Source organism: Juglans regia, unplaced genomic scaffold (genome assembly GCF_001411555.2).
Source record: "Juglans regia cultivar Chandler unplaced genomic scaffold, Walnut 2.0 Scaffold_681, whole genome shotgun sequence".
Lineage (NCBI taxonomy): Eukaryota > Viridiplantae > Streptophyta > Magnoliopsida > Fagales > Juglandaceae > Juglans > Juglans regia.
In genome coordinates this window covers 26,884-44,704 of record NW_023361675.1, presented here as the reverse complement: position 1 = coordinate 44,704, position 17,821 = coordinate 26,884, and the positions used below count along the sequence as shown (strand labels likewise).

Below are 17,821 nucleotides of genomic sequence, written 5' to 3'. Positions count from 1 at the left end.
AATTGGTTTTCGATCAGTTGTTCAACCTTTTCAAGACAACGGAAAACTTTTTCAATTGGTTTTCGATCAGTTGTTCAACCTTTTCAAGACAACGGAAAACAAAACAATAAAAGAAAAAAAAAGGCTCAATAAAAGAATAAATTCCACATCGTATGAGAGTGTAAATCGAAACCCATGTAAATCGAATTCTCAATTGGAAATCAGTTTGTAAGAAATACTCAAATGGTAATTTTGTTGTGAAAGATTTGGGGAGGAAATGCGCAGGTCTCTTGTGGGCTGGAAGACAATGTCGTAGACACTCGATAGAGAGAAGAAGGCGTGGATGATCGAAGAAGACCCAAATGTCTCCGTGTTTCACAGGTTTCGAGATGAAGAAAGAGAAAAACGAGAGAAATGGGATGAAGAAAGAGAAAGAACGAGGGAAAGAGTGGATGCAGATGAAATAATAAAAAATTCTTTTCAATATTAAACAGGACCTCGCCAGATATAAAGAGGAGGTAAAAAATACTGTAGCAGATATGTTAAACTTCAAGAATTTAATTAGGTCAATGTGAATGTTTTTTTTCTTATTTACTTTCAATTTAAATTTACATTGACAAATGGCTCGTTCAATGCTCTAAGGAGGTAGAAGAAAGCTTGACTTTCTTAGTTACTCGGGTAGTAGTTTCTCCCATCTGAACTCCTTCCATGTCTAATCCTACGGGAGAGGTGATCATCCTTTTTCGAGAATGGCCACTTCCAGCATCTTCATTAATTATAAAGTCATTTATAGCCCTTACTCATCCTTTCCACTTAAAAGTAGAGCCTAGGACTACCTTGTGCTTTCATGCATATAGGGCACTGTTGAGTCTTTTTAATTATGCTAATTCTACCAAGCTCGTTCATTGAACGATATTCATTATTATTTTTATAATAAAATATAGAAAATTTATTTTTTTAATAAAAATTATCAAGTGATGTTTTAAAAGACCATATTTCACTTTAATATTTAAGTTAGTTTATTAAGTTTTGTATAAAATCTAGATATTTTTATATCACATTATGCATATGACATACATTATGCATATAATGTCATAATTGAGATCATTAATAAATTTTTCTTATTCAAGAGGATAATACTTATGAACTATTTTTCATATAAATCATCCAACTTAGATATTTTTTTTATGTATTTTCACTTTGTATTTCAACTAAGAAGTCAAATATTATATAATAAAAAACTTTGTGATCCATGTTAAATAATTTTATTATTTTACCTAAACTTAGTTTTAGTTTAGTTTTGGTGGGGCCACTTCCTTGAAAATAAATAATATATAGAAATTATACAAAACTTTGGAGATATAGAAAAAATATCGGAAATAGGCATTTCTACGTATAATCAAATTTTAGAAAATATTAGAAAGTATATAGAGATTATGAATTTTTTGTGAGAGCCATTTTTTATATATCCAGAATTATTAATAAAATCTAGTGGATATTATGAATTTTCGATAAATTTTGAGCCTACCCTTGATGTAGTTCTACTACTACACTTTACTAAATGTTAGAAGTTACGTATGAAAGTAAAAAAGAACAATCTTTTAAAAAAAAATCTCTTAAAATATACTAATAAAAGAAATAACCAAAAAAAAAAGTGTCAAGCTTCGCATTTTTATTTATCTCAAGTTTATATATAATATTTATAAAAAATAAAATGGCTAACCCGTCAGGTCGATTAATGCCATGCCATATTCGGGTTGAACCACACCTAAGAGCATCTTCATTGGCTTGGCCAAATGAAAAGATTAGTTAAATTTTAGATAATTTGTATAAAAAATACTCTACATTGGATTGGTCATCTCCAAAATAATTTAAATTTCTGTTACAGTAATTAGTTAAATATAGAGAATTACAATTAGTTCACCAAACATTAAAATAATAATTTCTCACTCCAACTAAATTTAATCTCAATTTTTTTTATTAGCATTAAATGACATTTGAAAATATGATTTTTTTAATCTTAATTTAATTAGAATATAATTATTATTAATATTAAATTAGTAGAATTATAAAATGTGATACAAATAAATTAAATAAAAAAATTATTAATTTAATAATATTTTATTATTATATAGAGAGTGAATGGCTAATCCAATGTGGAGATTGAATTTAAATGAAATAGGTAAATATAAAAAAAAATGATATTAATTAAATTTTGAAGATGAATTTGATCAATCCAATAAAAATGCTCTTGTCTCTATTATTTGACCAATCCAATAATTAATAAAAAAATGATTAATTTAATAATATTTTATTACTATGCACAATCTTGTCTCTATTCTTTCATGTCGAGTTCGTGTCATAGTCGTGGGTGTTGCTAAATATTGTTAGTTGTATTATTATTCCAATTCAATATATTATATAATTAACGATTATTTTTACAAGTATACTTATAATTGACATGACATCTTTTGATAGAATGAAAATACCACCAATTTATATTTCAAAAATATTTAATAATTATACTTTCAAAATATAAAAAACTAAAGAGAAAAGGCAACAATTATATAATAAAAATGAGGAGAAAAAGGAGCATACCCTAACCCCACAAAGGGAGGATACGAATTGCAAACTTCACTTCTGGCATTTCTTATATAGTGATGCAAATTATGGATAATGTACAATAAAATTGAGATTTATAAGTAGTTTAGAATGTCGTTTAGATTGTGAGTTAAAATGATATAACATAAGTTAAAATGAAAGTTAAATAAAATATTATTAAAATATTATTTTTTAATAATATTATTATTTTGATATTCAAAAATTTTGATTTTTTATTATATTTATGTCAAAATTAGAAAAAAATTATAGTAAAAAAATGGTTAAGAGAAAATCTTTTATTAACTAAGATGGAGAATTAACAAAGATGGATGAAGCAAGCCGTAAGTTGGTTGAAGCAAATCCTTTATTAACTAAAAAAGATCGTTGAGAGAAAATAAAAATTAATTTGACCAAAAAAAACTGAATAACATTACGTAGGAAAATTATTTAAAACTGTTGGAAGAATACGACCTATGAATAAATAAAATATATTGGTTAAAAATTATGCTATTTTTTATATATTTTTTAATATGGCTAAATTAAGATTTAGGAATGATTTAAATTTAAAGATGGTTGAGATAATTTGTAAATAATAAAATAAAAATTAAATTATTTATTATATTTTCAGTAAAAATTTATAGAAATTATTTTTAAATTTGAAAAAATTAAATTATTTATTATATTTTATTTAAAAATTTTAAAAAAATTATAATAGTAAAATGAGTTTTGAATGGAAACGTATCCTAAACTTTCCAACTACCTGAGAATAAAACAAATGACTAGCTGCTTAACAAGAAAAGGTGGATTGAAAGTTGAAACCACACTAAAAATTTAGCAAAAGATAAAAATAAAAATAAAAAATCACGCCCACCTAAAAACATACCCTGTTTCGTTCATTACTTTTTCTAATAATGTATTTATTGGCTCATTCTGTAAAGAAATAATAGCCACAATTTGGAGGCAGCCACTTTACACATCTAATATATGACATCATCCTAATCATGCATCCGGACAAAAAAATTAATAGATTGTAACGTGTGCATTTTATATAGGAAAATGGTACATGCCCCGTGGGGGCTCCCGCTGGTGCGTGTAGTATTTTTTTATATATATTTTTTAAAATTATTTTTATATAGATATTTTTAATAATATTAAATACTTTAAAAAATAAAATAAAAATTATAATATTATTTAAAAATATTTTCTTAATTACGAAATAGAATAAAAATTAATATTTAATAATTTGTATTTTACTTTCTGATTAAGGAAATATATTTTTTTTTACTTTCTGATTAAGGAAGTGTTTTTTAATGATTTATTTTTTACTTTCTGATTAAGGAAGTGTTATTTAATGATTTTTTTTTTTACTTTCTGATTAAAGAAGTGTTTTTTAATGATTTTTTTTTTTACTTTCTAATTAAGAAAGTGTTTTTTAATGATATTTTAAATTTATTTTATTTTTTAAAAATATTTATAAGTGTAAAATAAAATTTATATAAAAAATAAATTTAAAAATTACACATAAAAAAGTACATATTAAGCTCAAAGGGAACCCCCAACGGGACTGTAAAATGACTATTTTAAATATTTAAAAAAAAATCATAATATTATTAAAAAATATTTTCTTAATCATGAAGTAAAATAAAAAATTATAAAAAAATATTTTTTTATAATTTTTTATTTTATTTCATGATTAAGAAAGTATTTTTTAATATATATTTTTTACTTTTGAATTAAAAAAATATTTTCTTAATAATATTTTAATTTAATTTTATTTTTTTAAAATATTAAAAAATTTATATAAAAATTATTTAAATAAAATATATATTAAATAATACTACTGCCCCAGCGGTAGCTAGCTGTAGCACTACCCTTTTATATACCCTAAATCACACCACTCTTTTGTAAAAGTTAATGTCATAAAGACAAAAACGATGAAGAAAACAATCCACCCTATCCTTATTGTCTTTCCATGAGGCTTGTCTAATGTCTAGAACTAAACATCAGGAATATCATTAACATCCATTCTGCTGAAAATACAATGGACCGAATAACATTCATTACAATGTAAATCCTAATTACATTGTAGTTCAGAAACAAATTCTGCAAAATAGTGCATGTTCAACAGAAATTTGCTATTTCAAGATGCGCAGGATGCACTGCAAAAACTACGATCTTCCATACATCTTTGAGATTTAGAACCGTCACTGTTCTGCATTTTTCTTTCATTGATGAGTAGCAAAAGAACTGAAACAAAAGGAGAGAATAACAAGAAAAAAAAAAAAAAAAGGATCAAGTCAAACACAGATAAGGTGAAAGTAGACTCTCAACAAACATAGTTGCATAACAAACACGCGAGTCACAGTCACTGAAGTCATCAACATATTCAAGAATCTCTCCATCAGGATTACTTCTCATCAAATCAATCCCATGCTTCATTGCCACAAGCTCACCACTTCTGGAAAGGCAAAGCGGGTTTAGATCTTTTCCGGCCGGTTCTACCCGAAAATAACCAACTCTATGCATTGGTGCCCACGATTCTATGACTCCATATTCCATCATTCCCCATATCTGAAAATGGGTACTCATACAAAAAATGAGGCACAGGCGCTCTCCAAGATTGCTCAAAGTCTGGGTGCATACATACTCGGGTCCATACTCCACGGAGGGCATCGGTATTTCGTGGAATTTCTCCTCGGCTAAATCAAACCCATGTATTTTCTGACCAGAAAGTGGCTCGCGGCACAATTGAAGATACCAATGCAGAGAACCATTGCAAAGGATCCCTGCTGAATCTTCCGTATAACCTGGATCTTCGAGGCCTCGAAGAATCCTCTTCCATGAATTTCTTTTGAAAGAGAAAACCTTGCCTTCACTTTCCCGAGAAGGAGGCATCCGGAAATTGGCCACGAGAAGCTTGTAGTCATCAGTGGATGGATCATATCCAAAGCCATGCCAGTACTTGCGCCCAGGGAGTGAAATACCAGGATCGGGCAGTTTCCTGTAATTTCCCGTTGACGGATTCCAAATATAGTAATCCCTATGGCTATATAGAGACACACAAACCAGACCATTGCAAGACCCAATGATGCTAACATAACGACCCCGTTTCTGGAAAGGCACGACGAGTACACTGGGAGTGGAACTGTCCTCAAATGGCGCCTCACAGTCTAGGGATCGAATTCCAGAACGGGATGATATGAGAAGTCTTTGTGAGCGCACAGAGGCTCGCCTGAACTGTGATTTAGAGAATCGGGGATCCGAGATTAGGGAGCACCATCGTTTACTTACACACCTGAATCGTACCAAAGATTTGACCGGCAACCGCAAGAGGATTTCTACGACGACGTTTTCGGGTAGATGTAGTGGAAAACCTCGATGACCTTGGATAGATAATCGTTTATACTTCGTAGACATCGCTCTTATTACAAGTTTCAGGTGACCCAACAATGCTTTGGCACCGCTGGCTGGAATGGTAACCGGAAAGTGAGTGCAGAGATTACACTTGCTACGGTGGTGTGACTATCTTCTTGCTATTAAAAATAGAGAGAGAAGAGTAGAGTGCGCAGTACTCTTTGTACAGGAATTCCTGCACGGAGACGGTGAAATGGCTGCGGTGAGATGACAGAGTGATAGAAGGGAAGCGTGTTGTCGGTTCAGAGAGTGCCGACTGTGACTACTGAGTAAGATTGTGATCTTCCTCTTTGAAACTTGGGACACAAGTTTCTTGGTCAAATCATGGTTGTACGATTAGTGATAATAAAAATAAAATAAAATAAAATAATTTTAAATAAAAATTGTAAATGAAATAAAATATTATTTTTTATTTTTATTTTTATTTTTAAATTAAAAATAATTATAACCTTATTATAATTTAAAATATATATATAATAATAAAATAATATTAAATGAATTAATAATATTATTCAAACAAACGATTCCTAAATCTGGCCATGTGAATCAAACGATAATACTTGTTTCAAGCTGTATTCTATTGAGAGTTAGATTTTATGAACATAAAGTCTAACCATTTATGTTATTTAGAGCATTGGTAATGGCCTAGTCATTGTCAAGTCTAAATTTTAGTTAGAATGTTAGATTTTAGCTATAATATAAATTTGTAAGTAGATTAGTCCACATTAGACTAGCTATCTTGAAGTTCAAATAATAATAAAATATTATATATATATATATTTTTACAAATACAGTTGATATATTAATTAATAACTTTATTAATAAAAAAGATTATTATTTTTCAAATATTTTTTCTCTCAACCTAATTATTGAATAAATATATTTTGTCAACCATTCACCCAACAATCACATATATAAACATACCAACATTTCTTCTACTCAACATTTACATTTAGAATTGTAGTTGAATCTAACAAACATGCCAACAACTTATTATACCAACCAATCACTATCTATAATTCTTGAATGAACTAATTTGTAGCCAACCATTCTTCTTTTACCAATTTTTTTAGTTGTAACTACTAGTTGATGATCAAACCCTATAAATAGACTCATCCTCTAATTACATTCATCAAAAACCAAACTTCCTTTCTCCAATTCTAGTTTTCTTCCCTCAATTTGCTATGGATCCCTCTTCAAATTTTGATGATGATTATTCTGATCATGAGTTGGATATGATGCAAGCAATTGCAATGATATCCGAGGGAACATCTTCTACACCTCGTCGTACTCCTCAACGTCGTAGATTCATCAGACGTGATTCATTCGAAGGTCATCAACGCCTTTGAAATGATTATTTTGCTGAAACACCAATATATCCGCCATATCTTTTTAGGAGGAGGTTTCGAATGAGTCATAATATTTTTTTACGCATACATGATACAATAGTCTCTCACGATAATTATTTTGTCCAAAAGAGAGATGCCAGTGGGAGGCTTGAATTGTCTTCCCTTCAAAAGATAACTGCGGCAATTAGGATGCTAGCATATGAGGTCACCGCAGATCTAATGGACGAGTACATAAGAATCGGAGAAAGCATCGCACGGCAAAGCATGAAAAAAATTTGTTAAGGCAATTGTCTCAATTTTTGGGGGTGAGTATTTGAGATCTCCAAACAGCAGTGATATAGTGAGGTTACTAGATGCCGGACAAAAACGTGGATTTCCAGGTATGTTGGGTAGCATTGATTGTATGCATTGGAAATGGAAGAATTGTCCTACTGCATGGATAGGTATGTATTCTGGTCACGTGAATGAGCCTACTATTATTTTAGAAGCTGTTGCATCTTATGATCTTTGGATATGGCATGCTTTTTTTGGTTTGCCTGGGTCGCATAACGATATCAACGTACTTGATCGATCTTCTGTTTTTGCTACGTTGGCCGAAGGTCGTGCTCCTCCGTGCAATTATACAATCAATGGTCATGAATATACAATGGGATATTATCTTGCAGATGGTATATATCCTTCGTGGGCAACATTAGTGAAAACAATTCCATCTCCTCAGGGAAATAAGAAAAAACACTTTGCTGCTTGCCAAGAGTCTACAAGGAAAGATGTCGAGCGTGCATTTGGAGTACCCCAAGGTAGATTTGCAATTGTGCGTGGACCTGCGAGGTTTTTTCGTTTTGAAGTACTAAAAGATATTATGTACGCATGCATTATCTTACATAATATGATCGTTGAAGATGAGCGGCATCTATATCTCGGGGCTGAGCAATTTATTTATGAACAAATGGGAGACTCCAAATGAGCCAATTTCGCGTGATAATATACCTGAATTCATAGAGTTCATTGCACAACATCATCGAAATAGAGATAGAAGCACTCATAGTCAACTCCAGACCGACCTTATCGAGCATTTATGGAATATTCATGGTCGTACGTAATTTGCATTTATGTTTCTAATTTATAATTTAGAATTTGAAATTCATGTAATTTTTAATTCTGCATTCAACTTTAAGTAAAGCTATGATGTTAAATTTCTAATTTGTCATGTTGTAAATCTTCAATTTTTACAAATATTCCTCAGTTTTTAGAAATATTCATTTACATCCATTGTTATGTTTTAGTGATAGCATTTCAATCGGATTCATTGTTATGTTTTAGTGATAGCATTTCAAGATGTGAATAAAGCTGAAACATCCCCTCTCCCAATGTCTAAAACAAAAGAAGAAAATTTAATAGCAACGATAAAATGTCCAATACATAAAGCAGGAAGGAAGAGGTGGAAACGGGGGGAGGGGTTCAAATGAACATTTCAAACTCACATCTTATTAAGATTATAAATAAAGTTGGGAAAAAAAAAAAAAACGAATGTGAAAGAATAACATGTAAGCCAAAAGGCTCACGCAAATTTCCTGCATGGTTAATCAAAAGCAGTCACTTGAAATGTCAAATGCAAGACAAGAAACATATTATTTTGTGAAAATCTTGACACTAAAGAAGCCTAATACATATATAACCAAATTATATATGAGCTAAAATAGAAGAAAATTATCCCAAAAACAGTTTAGAAATAGCCAAAGCAGTCCACAAAGCAGTCAACAAATTTCCCAAGTAACAACAGTCCACAATTATCCAAAAAACAGTTCACAAATACCCAATACAGTCCACAATTCATCCCAATACAGTCCATAAATGAGCTAAAATAGTCCACAAATTATCCCAAAAACAGTTAAGAAATAGCCAAAGCAGTCTACAAATTTCCAAAGCAGTCCACAAAGCAATCCACAAATTTCCAAAGCAGTCCACAAAACAGTCCACAAATTTCCAAAGCAGTCCACAAAGCAGTCCACAAATTTCCAAAGCAGTCCAAATTTCCAAACCAATCCACTAAATACCTCAAAACAGTTCAACAATACCTCAAAACAGTCCAACAATTATCCAAAGCATCTCACAAATACCCAATACAGTCCACAATTCATCCCAATACAGTCCATAAATGAGCTAAAACAGTCCATATCAGATCACTAACAGTCCATTAATTGTAGTTGCTACCCAACTACATGTTATCTAGCCCACATGTGGCTGGGCAGCCACTAAAAGTTTAAAAATATTGAATACTAACAACATCAGACTCTAGACATCTCCATAAGTAGTTAAAGGAGATGTAGATGTACCTCCGGAATGAGATCTCCATTCCTAAAAAATCTTGAGTTGAATACTGCCGAAATACTGCTACTGCATGGCATTCATGCCACTTAGATCTAGCAGTATCATCTTTGCCTCAAACTTCCTCTTCTTTAGGTCAAATACCAAAGATTTTTCTATTTCTGCCTTCAACACAGAATTTCTACGCTCTTGCATGGATGTCGCTCTATCATCGGTCATTTTAACTAAAGCAATCTTGATCTCACCATTGCTGCCTTCCATCGACTTCCGCTTCCTCTCCTTTTCTTTCTCAGCTTTTTTGCCTGGAGGTCTCTCAGCTAGAATCTCCACGTCATCCTCGGCTATGTCCACAGCAACTTCACCAAACACTTTTTCTGGTGACCTTCTCTTTTTACCAACGGTGGAGATGTGCTGCTGCCATTTTGGTTGGTGTCTCAGAAGACACCAACAGTGCTCCATTGTGAAATTGGAGCCTACCATCTTTTTGTACAACATCTTTGCCTTCTCAATCTACAAAAAGTGAAGAAATATTTGTTAGTTCATAAGTAAGTCTATCACAAATTGCATGAATGGTGGAAGATGGTACATACCTTGCGTTGCTCCGTGATACAACATACCTTGTCTTGCTCCGTTGCACCACTCGGGTGCAATGACTCTACTTGTGCTAGAAATGCACAAAATTTATTTGTCCATTTTTGAATCGTAGACCATCGATTCATCAAAGAACCATCAGAACGGTTGGCAATGTTGGATTTTTTATATTCATGATAAAATGAGGTAATTCTTTCCCACAATTGACTAGACTTTTGATCAGTACCCCTTATCGCATCAATGCTAATGTTGAGCCAAGCTGAGACGAGGAGGTTATCCTCTTCAACAGTGAACGATGCACCTCTTTGAACTTTTTTAGATGGATGCCTTTGTTCACCGTCGTTAGGGGTTGCTTGGACAACAACATTACAATGTTGCGTTGGGGCGCTATTATAACCTCCTCCTCCACTTTGCAATAGTGTAGTGAAGAATGGGTCATCATCAAAACGTGTGTCCATCCTTGAAAATGGTTAAATTTTCAAGGAATCAGAACATTGGCCAATATTCAAGTCGAATATTAAATATTCAGCATCATATTGTTGTATTATATAGTATCTCATAATGGAATGTTGTAGTATCTTAGCATCATCAAGACATCTCAACATCATATTGCATAAACAAAGGAAATTGAATAATGAAAACCAAAAGAATAAGAGGTACAAGGGTTATTTTGTAATCTAAAAATTTTAAAATAGCATACATCCATTCCATAATATATATGATATTATATATTATCCATAAGCAGCAAACAACCATTTAGTGGGGTATCTATTTTCAGAGAATGCACATAGAAGAGGGAGAGAAGAATGTGAACAAATACCAAAAATCTGCATTCTAGGTAGGTTGAAAAGAGTAGCCAAAAATAAGCAAAAAAAATCAATATGCTGTATGATTCATAAAACAAAAGCAGTGGATATCATGTGGTCCAAATTCAACCGAATTCCAACAATGTTTATCCTTAAAAATTCAAGACACCCACCTTCCCAAGTACATCAATGGCTCATTCTCATCTCCTTCCACTAGTCATATTGGCAAAAGATGCGGCCAAGTTTAAAAAAATTAAACTTTTTTTACAAGCAAAGTATTGGCAATAGCTAGGCAGAATAGAACTTAACAGTTTACAAGCAAAGTTTAAAAAAATTAGAAGGAAAAGGAAACAAATGTGGTAAAATATGGTAGGATCTAAATAGCACCATCATAATGCCAAAGCAGTCCAGAAAACCAAAGCAGTCCAGCAAAACAGTCATAAAACCGAGACATGCAAAACCAAGAGGACCGTTTACAGAATGCCACAGTAACTCACTTTTGGTTACACACATTTCAAATGATACATGTATAGGGGCTTTAGGTAGGCTCAGACCCTTATAGGCTTTGAAAACAAGCTCACAAAATTCATTTAGAAGATAATTATGAAAGTTAGCATAAATTACTTTACTTTGATTTTTTTCCCAAAGTTTTCACACATTATAGTTTAGGTAGGCTCAGACCCTTATAGTTTTCACACATTCCCACTAGCAACATTACTTTTATGAATTCCCAAAGTTGAATACATAAATTCTAGGCATGTATGATGTTCCTATTACAAAGTTCAATACTAGTTTGAGTTCATACGTACAGACCATATGGCCTTAATATCTTCTAACTAATTTCAGCACACTAACAGTCCATTTCTCAGTTGATGATCAGCCTTTACATTTGATGGGACCCAAGTGTAGTCATCGATTAATATGGTAGTCAATTTCTGTGTCTTGAAGTTATATGAACACAGTCAAAGATTTGCAATAACAGAGGCATAATCATAACAATTCCACTAACAGAATACCAATAACCAACAACATTGCACAAGGTTTGAATCCAATAAATAAAACCCTCATAAATCTCCACAAATCACGTCTATATATACAGTCCACAAATTCTTATAAAAAAAAAATATACATCCCCAAATAAATATTGTATAAATTGCAAACAATCCTCAAAACAGCATCATCCATACCTAAACCTGGACGTGGGGATCGATTGCTTTCACGAGCGTGCCACACGGTCCAGTGATTGTGTTTGCCTCCAACTCTGTTATTGTAAAACCCAAAAATTTAATCATGTGAAAGCAAAGATTTCTGAGTGTGTGCGTGTTTAAATAATCGGGGATGTGAGACCCCGTGAGTAAAACAGAGAGTGAGTGAGAAAACTTATCACCAGTCGACACTTCCAGTGAGGAGAAGATGAAGAAGACCTGCTATGTTTCGGGAGTTTCGGGAGAAGGCGTAAAAGGGCGAAAAAGATAAGAGGAGAAGGGGGTTTCGGGAGAAACAAAGAAAAGGGTGAAGAAGAGAAGAAGATGAGAGAAAGAAAAGGCCGGAAGAGAAGAAGAGAAGGAGTTTCGGGAGAGAAGGTTTGGGAGAAAGAAATACAAGGGTGACGACGAAAGGATTCGAATGGGTTTCGGGAGAAAGAAAGAAAATAAAGAAGAAATCGGCTTCGAAGACAGAAGGTCGAAGAAGAAAATAAGAGGAGTTCGGGAGAAAGAAAAAATAAAGAGAAAATGGGGGTTTCGGGATGAAGACAAAGAAGGGCAAAGAAAGAAAGGAAGAGAATGATTTTCGGGAGAGAAAAGAAAAAAAGAAGAAATGTGGTTTCGGGAAGAAGATAGGGAAAAATCGAGGGAAAAGTTTAAGCGGGAGTCAAGAAATGATAAAATAAACATTTGGTGTGTGTGCAGTAGCTCGCCAGACTTGGCGAGAGATGGAGAATTACTGTAGTTAAAATGTTGAACTTTAGATATTTAGCTAGGCCGATGTGGGCATTTTTTTCTCTTTTTACTTTTAAGTTAGACTTGCATTGGCAAATGGCTAGTTCATTGCCAATGCTTTTAGGCGGGTTAGATAGCGAGTTTAAATAAAATTCGAAAGGTTAATAAAATTTTACTTTTTAATAATATTATTATTTTGATATTTGAAAAATTAAATTATTTATTATATTTTATTTAAAAACTTAAAAAAATTATAATAATAATATGAGATGTGATAAAATACTTTTTAAAATAATGATAGGATTATTACCCTATTATTATCTATTTATTATTCTTTTTATATTTGTTTTTTTTTTAATTTTTTTATTTTACTTAATGATTAAAGAAGTGTGTATTAATAAAGTTATATTATATTTTTTTTAATTTTTTCTTAGTGATTAAAGATGTTAAAAAAATATTTAAAAGAAAACAAAAAAAAAAATAAAAAAATTTAAAATACATTTTAATAGTAGATAGATAATAATAAAATAATAATCCTATCACTAACCAATTTTTTATACCCAAACCAGACCTTAATGATTGAGAATCTTGAGATTGCAATCGTGAAGATAACTTTATGCAATTTTTTAGATTCGGACAAGAAATATAAATATAGCTTATAGTTTTAAGATTTTCATTTTATTACTTAAATAATAAATTTTATTATTATAAAGTTATTTATTATTTGATAATTATATATTTAAAACACTTTTCAATACATTACATTTATCTATAAATAAATTAAAAAAAGTGTTTTCTAAGATATAAATGACGATTATTTAAATTTTAAATAATTATAATCATATTCTTGAAAGTTTGAAAATTGTAATTATCTGAAAGTTGTTTAGGTACTTAAGTCCATTCATAATTTTTTAAAATTCAAATTACGTTCCGTATTATTCATAAAAGAATGATTGAGAAAAAATTTTAAAATAATACTTTTTCTTAAACGTACTTTTTAACTTATTTGAAATTAAAAATGTATGAATATGTAACACCCAAATAAATTTACTTTTTATTAAATAGCTTTTAAAGTGATCTAAATATTTTTTTAAGTCTCCTACTGCAACCCAAAATAGGCCCTTATAGTTTTTGTTTGTGGTTGCAGTAAGAGTTTTAAAAAGTGTTTATATAGTATTAAAAATTTTTTAATGAAAAAATTAGGTTGTTAGGGTATTATATATTAAAGCACTCTCCAACATGTTATATTTATTTGAAAACAAATGAAAAATATGTTTTTTGATGAAGAAAAGACTATCATTTTATTTTTTAAAAAAATTATGATCATATTCTTTAAATTTTAAAATTTATAAATATCCTAAAATTGCATGGGTATTTTCGTCTATTGAGAATATTTTTAAAATTCGAGTTACGCCCCGCATTATCTTGAAAAGCATGTTTGAGGAAAAACACCAAAATGAAATTTTTGCTCAAAAGTACATTTTAACTTATTTGAGATTAAATTTTTTTTTTAATATGTAACACCAAAACAAACTAATTTTTGTATTAAATAAATTTTAAGGTTATTTAAACATTTTTTAAGACTTCTGTGCAATTCCAAATAGGGTTTTATCGTGTTATAAAATTATTTTTATTATAAACGAGAACAAATTTGGATAGTTGTAGTATTTTAGAATTTTTCAAATAATAGTGAAATCATTTGAGTTAAGAAATTTATTAGATTTTAAGAAATGACGAAAAATTTAAATAAAAATATTATAAAGTTAAAATATTATTTGTATATAATTTTTTAATAAAATTTTAATTTAAAATTTTAAAAATGTCTTGTTTTGAGAGTTTAAAAAATTGTAAAGATTGGATAATGATTAGATAAAAAGTTGAAATTTTAAAATATTTTCTATTTAAATAATATTTGAGAAAGAAATTAAATATTTTGAGAATTTTTCGTCTCATCTCATTCACCGTACATATGTTTTTTATTTGAACAATGTTACTTTTCTAAAATTTTAAATAAAAATTATATGCTAACAATATTTTGATTTTATAATATTTTTTATTCACCAGTCTCTCCCTCTTCCCAAACCCCAATAAAATATCTTAACTCGAATCAATTCATTCATATTCACAAAATTCTTATCTCATCTTATTCAACAAACATCCCCTAAGTGCATTCACAGTGACTTCTTTATCCTTTCATTTAATATACATCACTAAAATCCAATTTTTCTATTTTATCTATTGACATTTATAATACATTATAGATCAACTTTTTTATTTTTCTCTATATTATTTAAATAATATACTTTCTAATATTTTTTAATGATTTCAAATATTTTCTCTAACTACAAATGATATATTCATATAATATTTACAATATTTATCAAAATTCAATATCATATAATTATGTCCTATTTCGTATTAATCCAAATTTTTAAGCTAAAACAAAACATAAATTGATTCCCCAAAAAAAAACAGATATTATATTAGGAGACCATTACCAAGAGAGTCAGATATTCCTTGCTGAAGGTACTGTAAAGAATGGTGAGATTGTCTCGTTAAATTTGAAATGCATCTCATCGTGTCATTGAGAAAGTCACTATTGAGAGAGATGGACTGAAATGAAAATACTGGAAGAAAAACTCTATAGACAACCGGCCAGAGGACGACGGGGACACCTTATCCCACGTGGCAAAATATAAATGGCGTTGTTTTTCCCATTTCAAAATTTCCTTCTATCTTCCATCATTTGTCTTCCCCCAGTTCGAAATCGACACCCATTTTCTGCCATTTTCATAGCTCCCTTCCATCTCCGTCCTTCGTCCTCCACCTTCCCCACTCGTGTTTGATTCTTTTATCTAGATCTGCTGCTTTTTTCCAGCCTTATCATGCATTATTGTTTCCGTCTTATCCCTCTTTCGTCCTTGATTCATTGCTCTAAATGTTAGGCTGATCTTCTATTTTTCCCTTTTTTTTTCAAATAATTGAATTGACTGCGACTGGAACTTTTTAAATAAAATTTTTCATTTTCATTTTCATTTCTTCTCTTACCAATTGTTACAATTTTCATTAACTGCTTCGACAGGAGTTGGAATTGTTTTTGCTATTTTGTTCTATTCCAGAGACTATGAAGCGTATGCATTTACAAATGATTGTTTACTCCAATATTATTTTGTTTTGGTTCGGTATACTCTATTATTATTTTCTTCATTGACTAATCATTTGTGAGACTCTTCTCGTGGCATATAAAATGATGTTTAGTGTAGTTGAATGAGTGGAGTGGGTTATATGTATGCAAGCAAGATTGTTGGAGATTTTAGATTTGTTTCGTTCTCTTTCTTATTCTCAGAATCGAAGATCTTTCTTTTTAACTTTTGGGTCCTTTACTTGTGGTGTTAGGGATGGAAGAATTGGAATCGGCGAGTCTCCAGGCTTCCGGTTACTTTATATAGGGAAGTATCCAGAAAAGGCACAGCCCATGAAAGTTTTTTGAAGAACAACTTAGAGTTTTACGTGTATGATGCTCGAAAGAATAAGGCGGTCAAAGGTCAACTCTTGGTGACGGCTATGATAAACCTTGCAGATTATGGAGTCAAGCAAAACTTCAAACACTCGACGCTACCAGTTCTTTACGTGCACTAGATGGACGAGATCTACCACTTGTTCACGCAAAGAGGAGCAGAGATGGACGAGACTAAGGGTGCTACCCGCCCCCTACGGGGTGGGGTAGCCCCCACCCCACCTCCCGCCCCTGCATGGGCGGGGAGGCCATTTTGTATTCCGCCCCCTGCCCCCGGAGTGCGGGGGCGGGAGACCCCGTCCCGGATAACGGGGTGCAGGTGGAGGGGATCCTCCGTTCGCCCCCCGCACACTACTGGGCCAAAGGCCCAGAAACTGTTGAAATAGGCCTAAAAGGGCCCAGAAACAGCTTCTAGGTCAATTTAGGGGTTTAATTCGAAACCCCTAACTCAATTTAGGGATTTCAATTGAAATCCCTAACTCAACATTTATTAATATGACATTAAATGATAGGCTTATAAGTGAAACATTATAAATAGTTTCCAATCATTTAATACAACATGATGGGATGATGAGAGGATGATATTAAAATGAATGATGAGTAGTATTACTTTATTATTAAATAAATAATCCCACTTATCATCCATTCATCCTTACATACTACACCTATTTTAATTTTTTTTCACTTTTCTTATAACAAGTATGAGAACAACTCAATTAGTTTAAAAATAATAAAATTAAAAAAACACATGCACAAATATATATATATATATATATATATATATATAAAGTGTATAATATAGGATGATGAGTAGCATCATTTTTATTAAATATCATGTGTCATATATTGGGAACTCAGGAACACGTGGTGTGCACAAATTAAATGGAATGAAATCAATTGAACATATTTAGGGCTTGTTTGGAGTTGTGTTATGACTCTTAAAAAATGTTTACATAAATCTTAAAAACTTTTTAATAGAACAAATGTAACATGTTTGAAAGTGTTTTAAACATATAATTATTAAACAACAAATAGTTTTTTAATAAGTTATAAACCTCAAAGTTATAAGTTATATTTTTCACTGTAATTCCAAACATGCACTTAATCACATTATTATTTCCATTAATATTGGTTTCAAAATAAACTTAATAGACTTATCTTTCTTCGCGTAAACAAGCCATATTCATATATAACTGTTTTATAATATGCATTTTTTGGGCCATTAAAGATAAACCCATAAGTAGTTTGCAACTATTTTGTAATTCTATTTAGAATAAAGAGTAATTATGTAAGATTGAA

General features: G+C 30.9%; 2 protein-coding genes across 2 annotated transcripts; both read right to left on the bottom strand.

Moving 5' to 3' along the window:
• Nucleotides 1-4,629: 4,629 nt before the first annotated feature.
• On the bottom strand, nt 4,630-6,215 carry LOC109015451 (F-box/kelch-repeat protein At3g06240-like). The gene has a single exon (XM_018997920.2). It carries the CDS (start codon nt 5,995-5,997, stop codon nt 4,873-4,875), a length of 1,125 nt encoding a protein of 374 aa, XP_018853465.1. The 5' UTR covers nt 5,998-6,215; the 3' UTR covers nt 4,630-4,872.
• A 3,519-nt stretch (nt 6,216-9,734) lies between these two features.
• LOC108987851 (glutathione S-transferase T3-like) lies at nt 9,735-10,717 on the bottom strand. The gene is made up of 2 exons (XM_018960877.1): nt 10,286-10,717; nt 9,735-10,178 (listed from the first exon to the last, which is right to left on the bottom strand). The coding sequence occupies exons 1-2, from the start codon at nt 10,715-10,717 to the stop codon at nt 9,735-9,737; spliced, it is 876 nt and encodes a 291-aa protein (XP_018816422.1).
• Between the last annotated feature and the right edge of the window lie 7,104 nt (nt 10,718-17,821).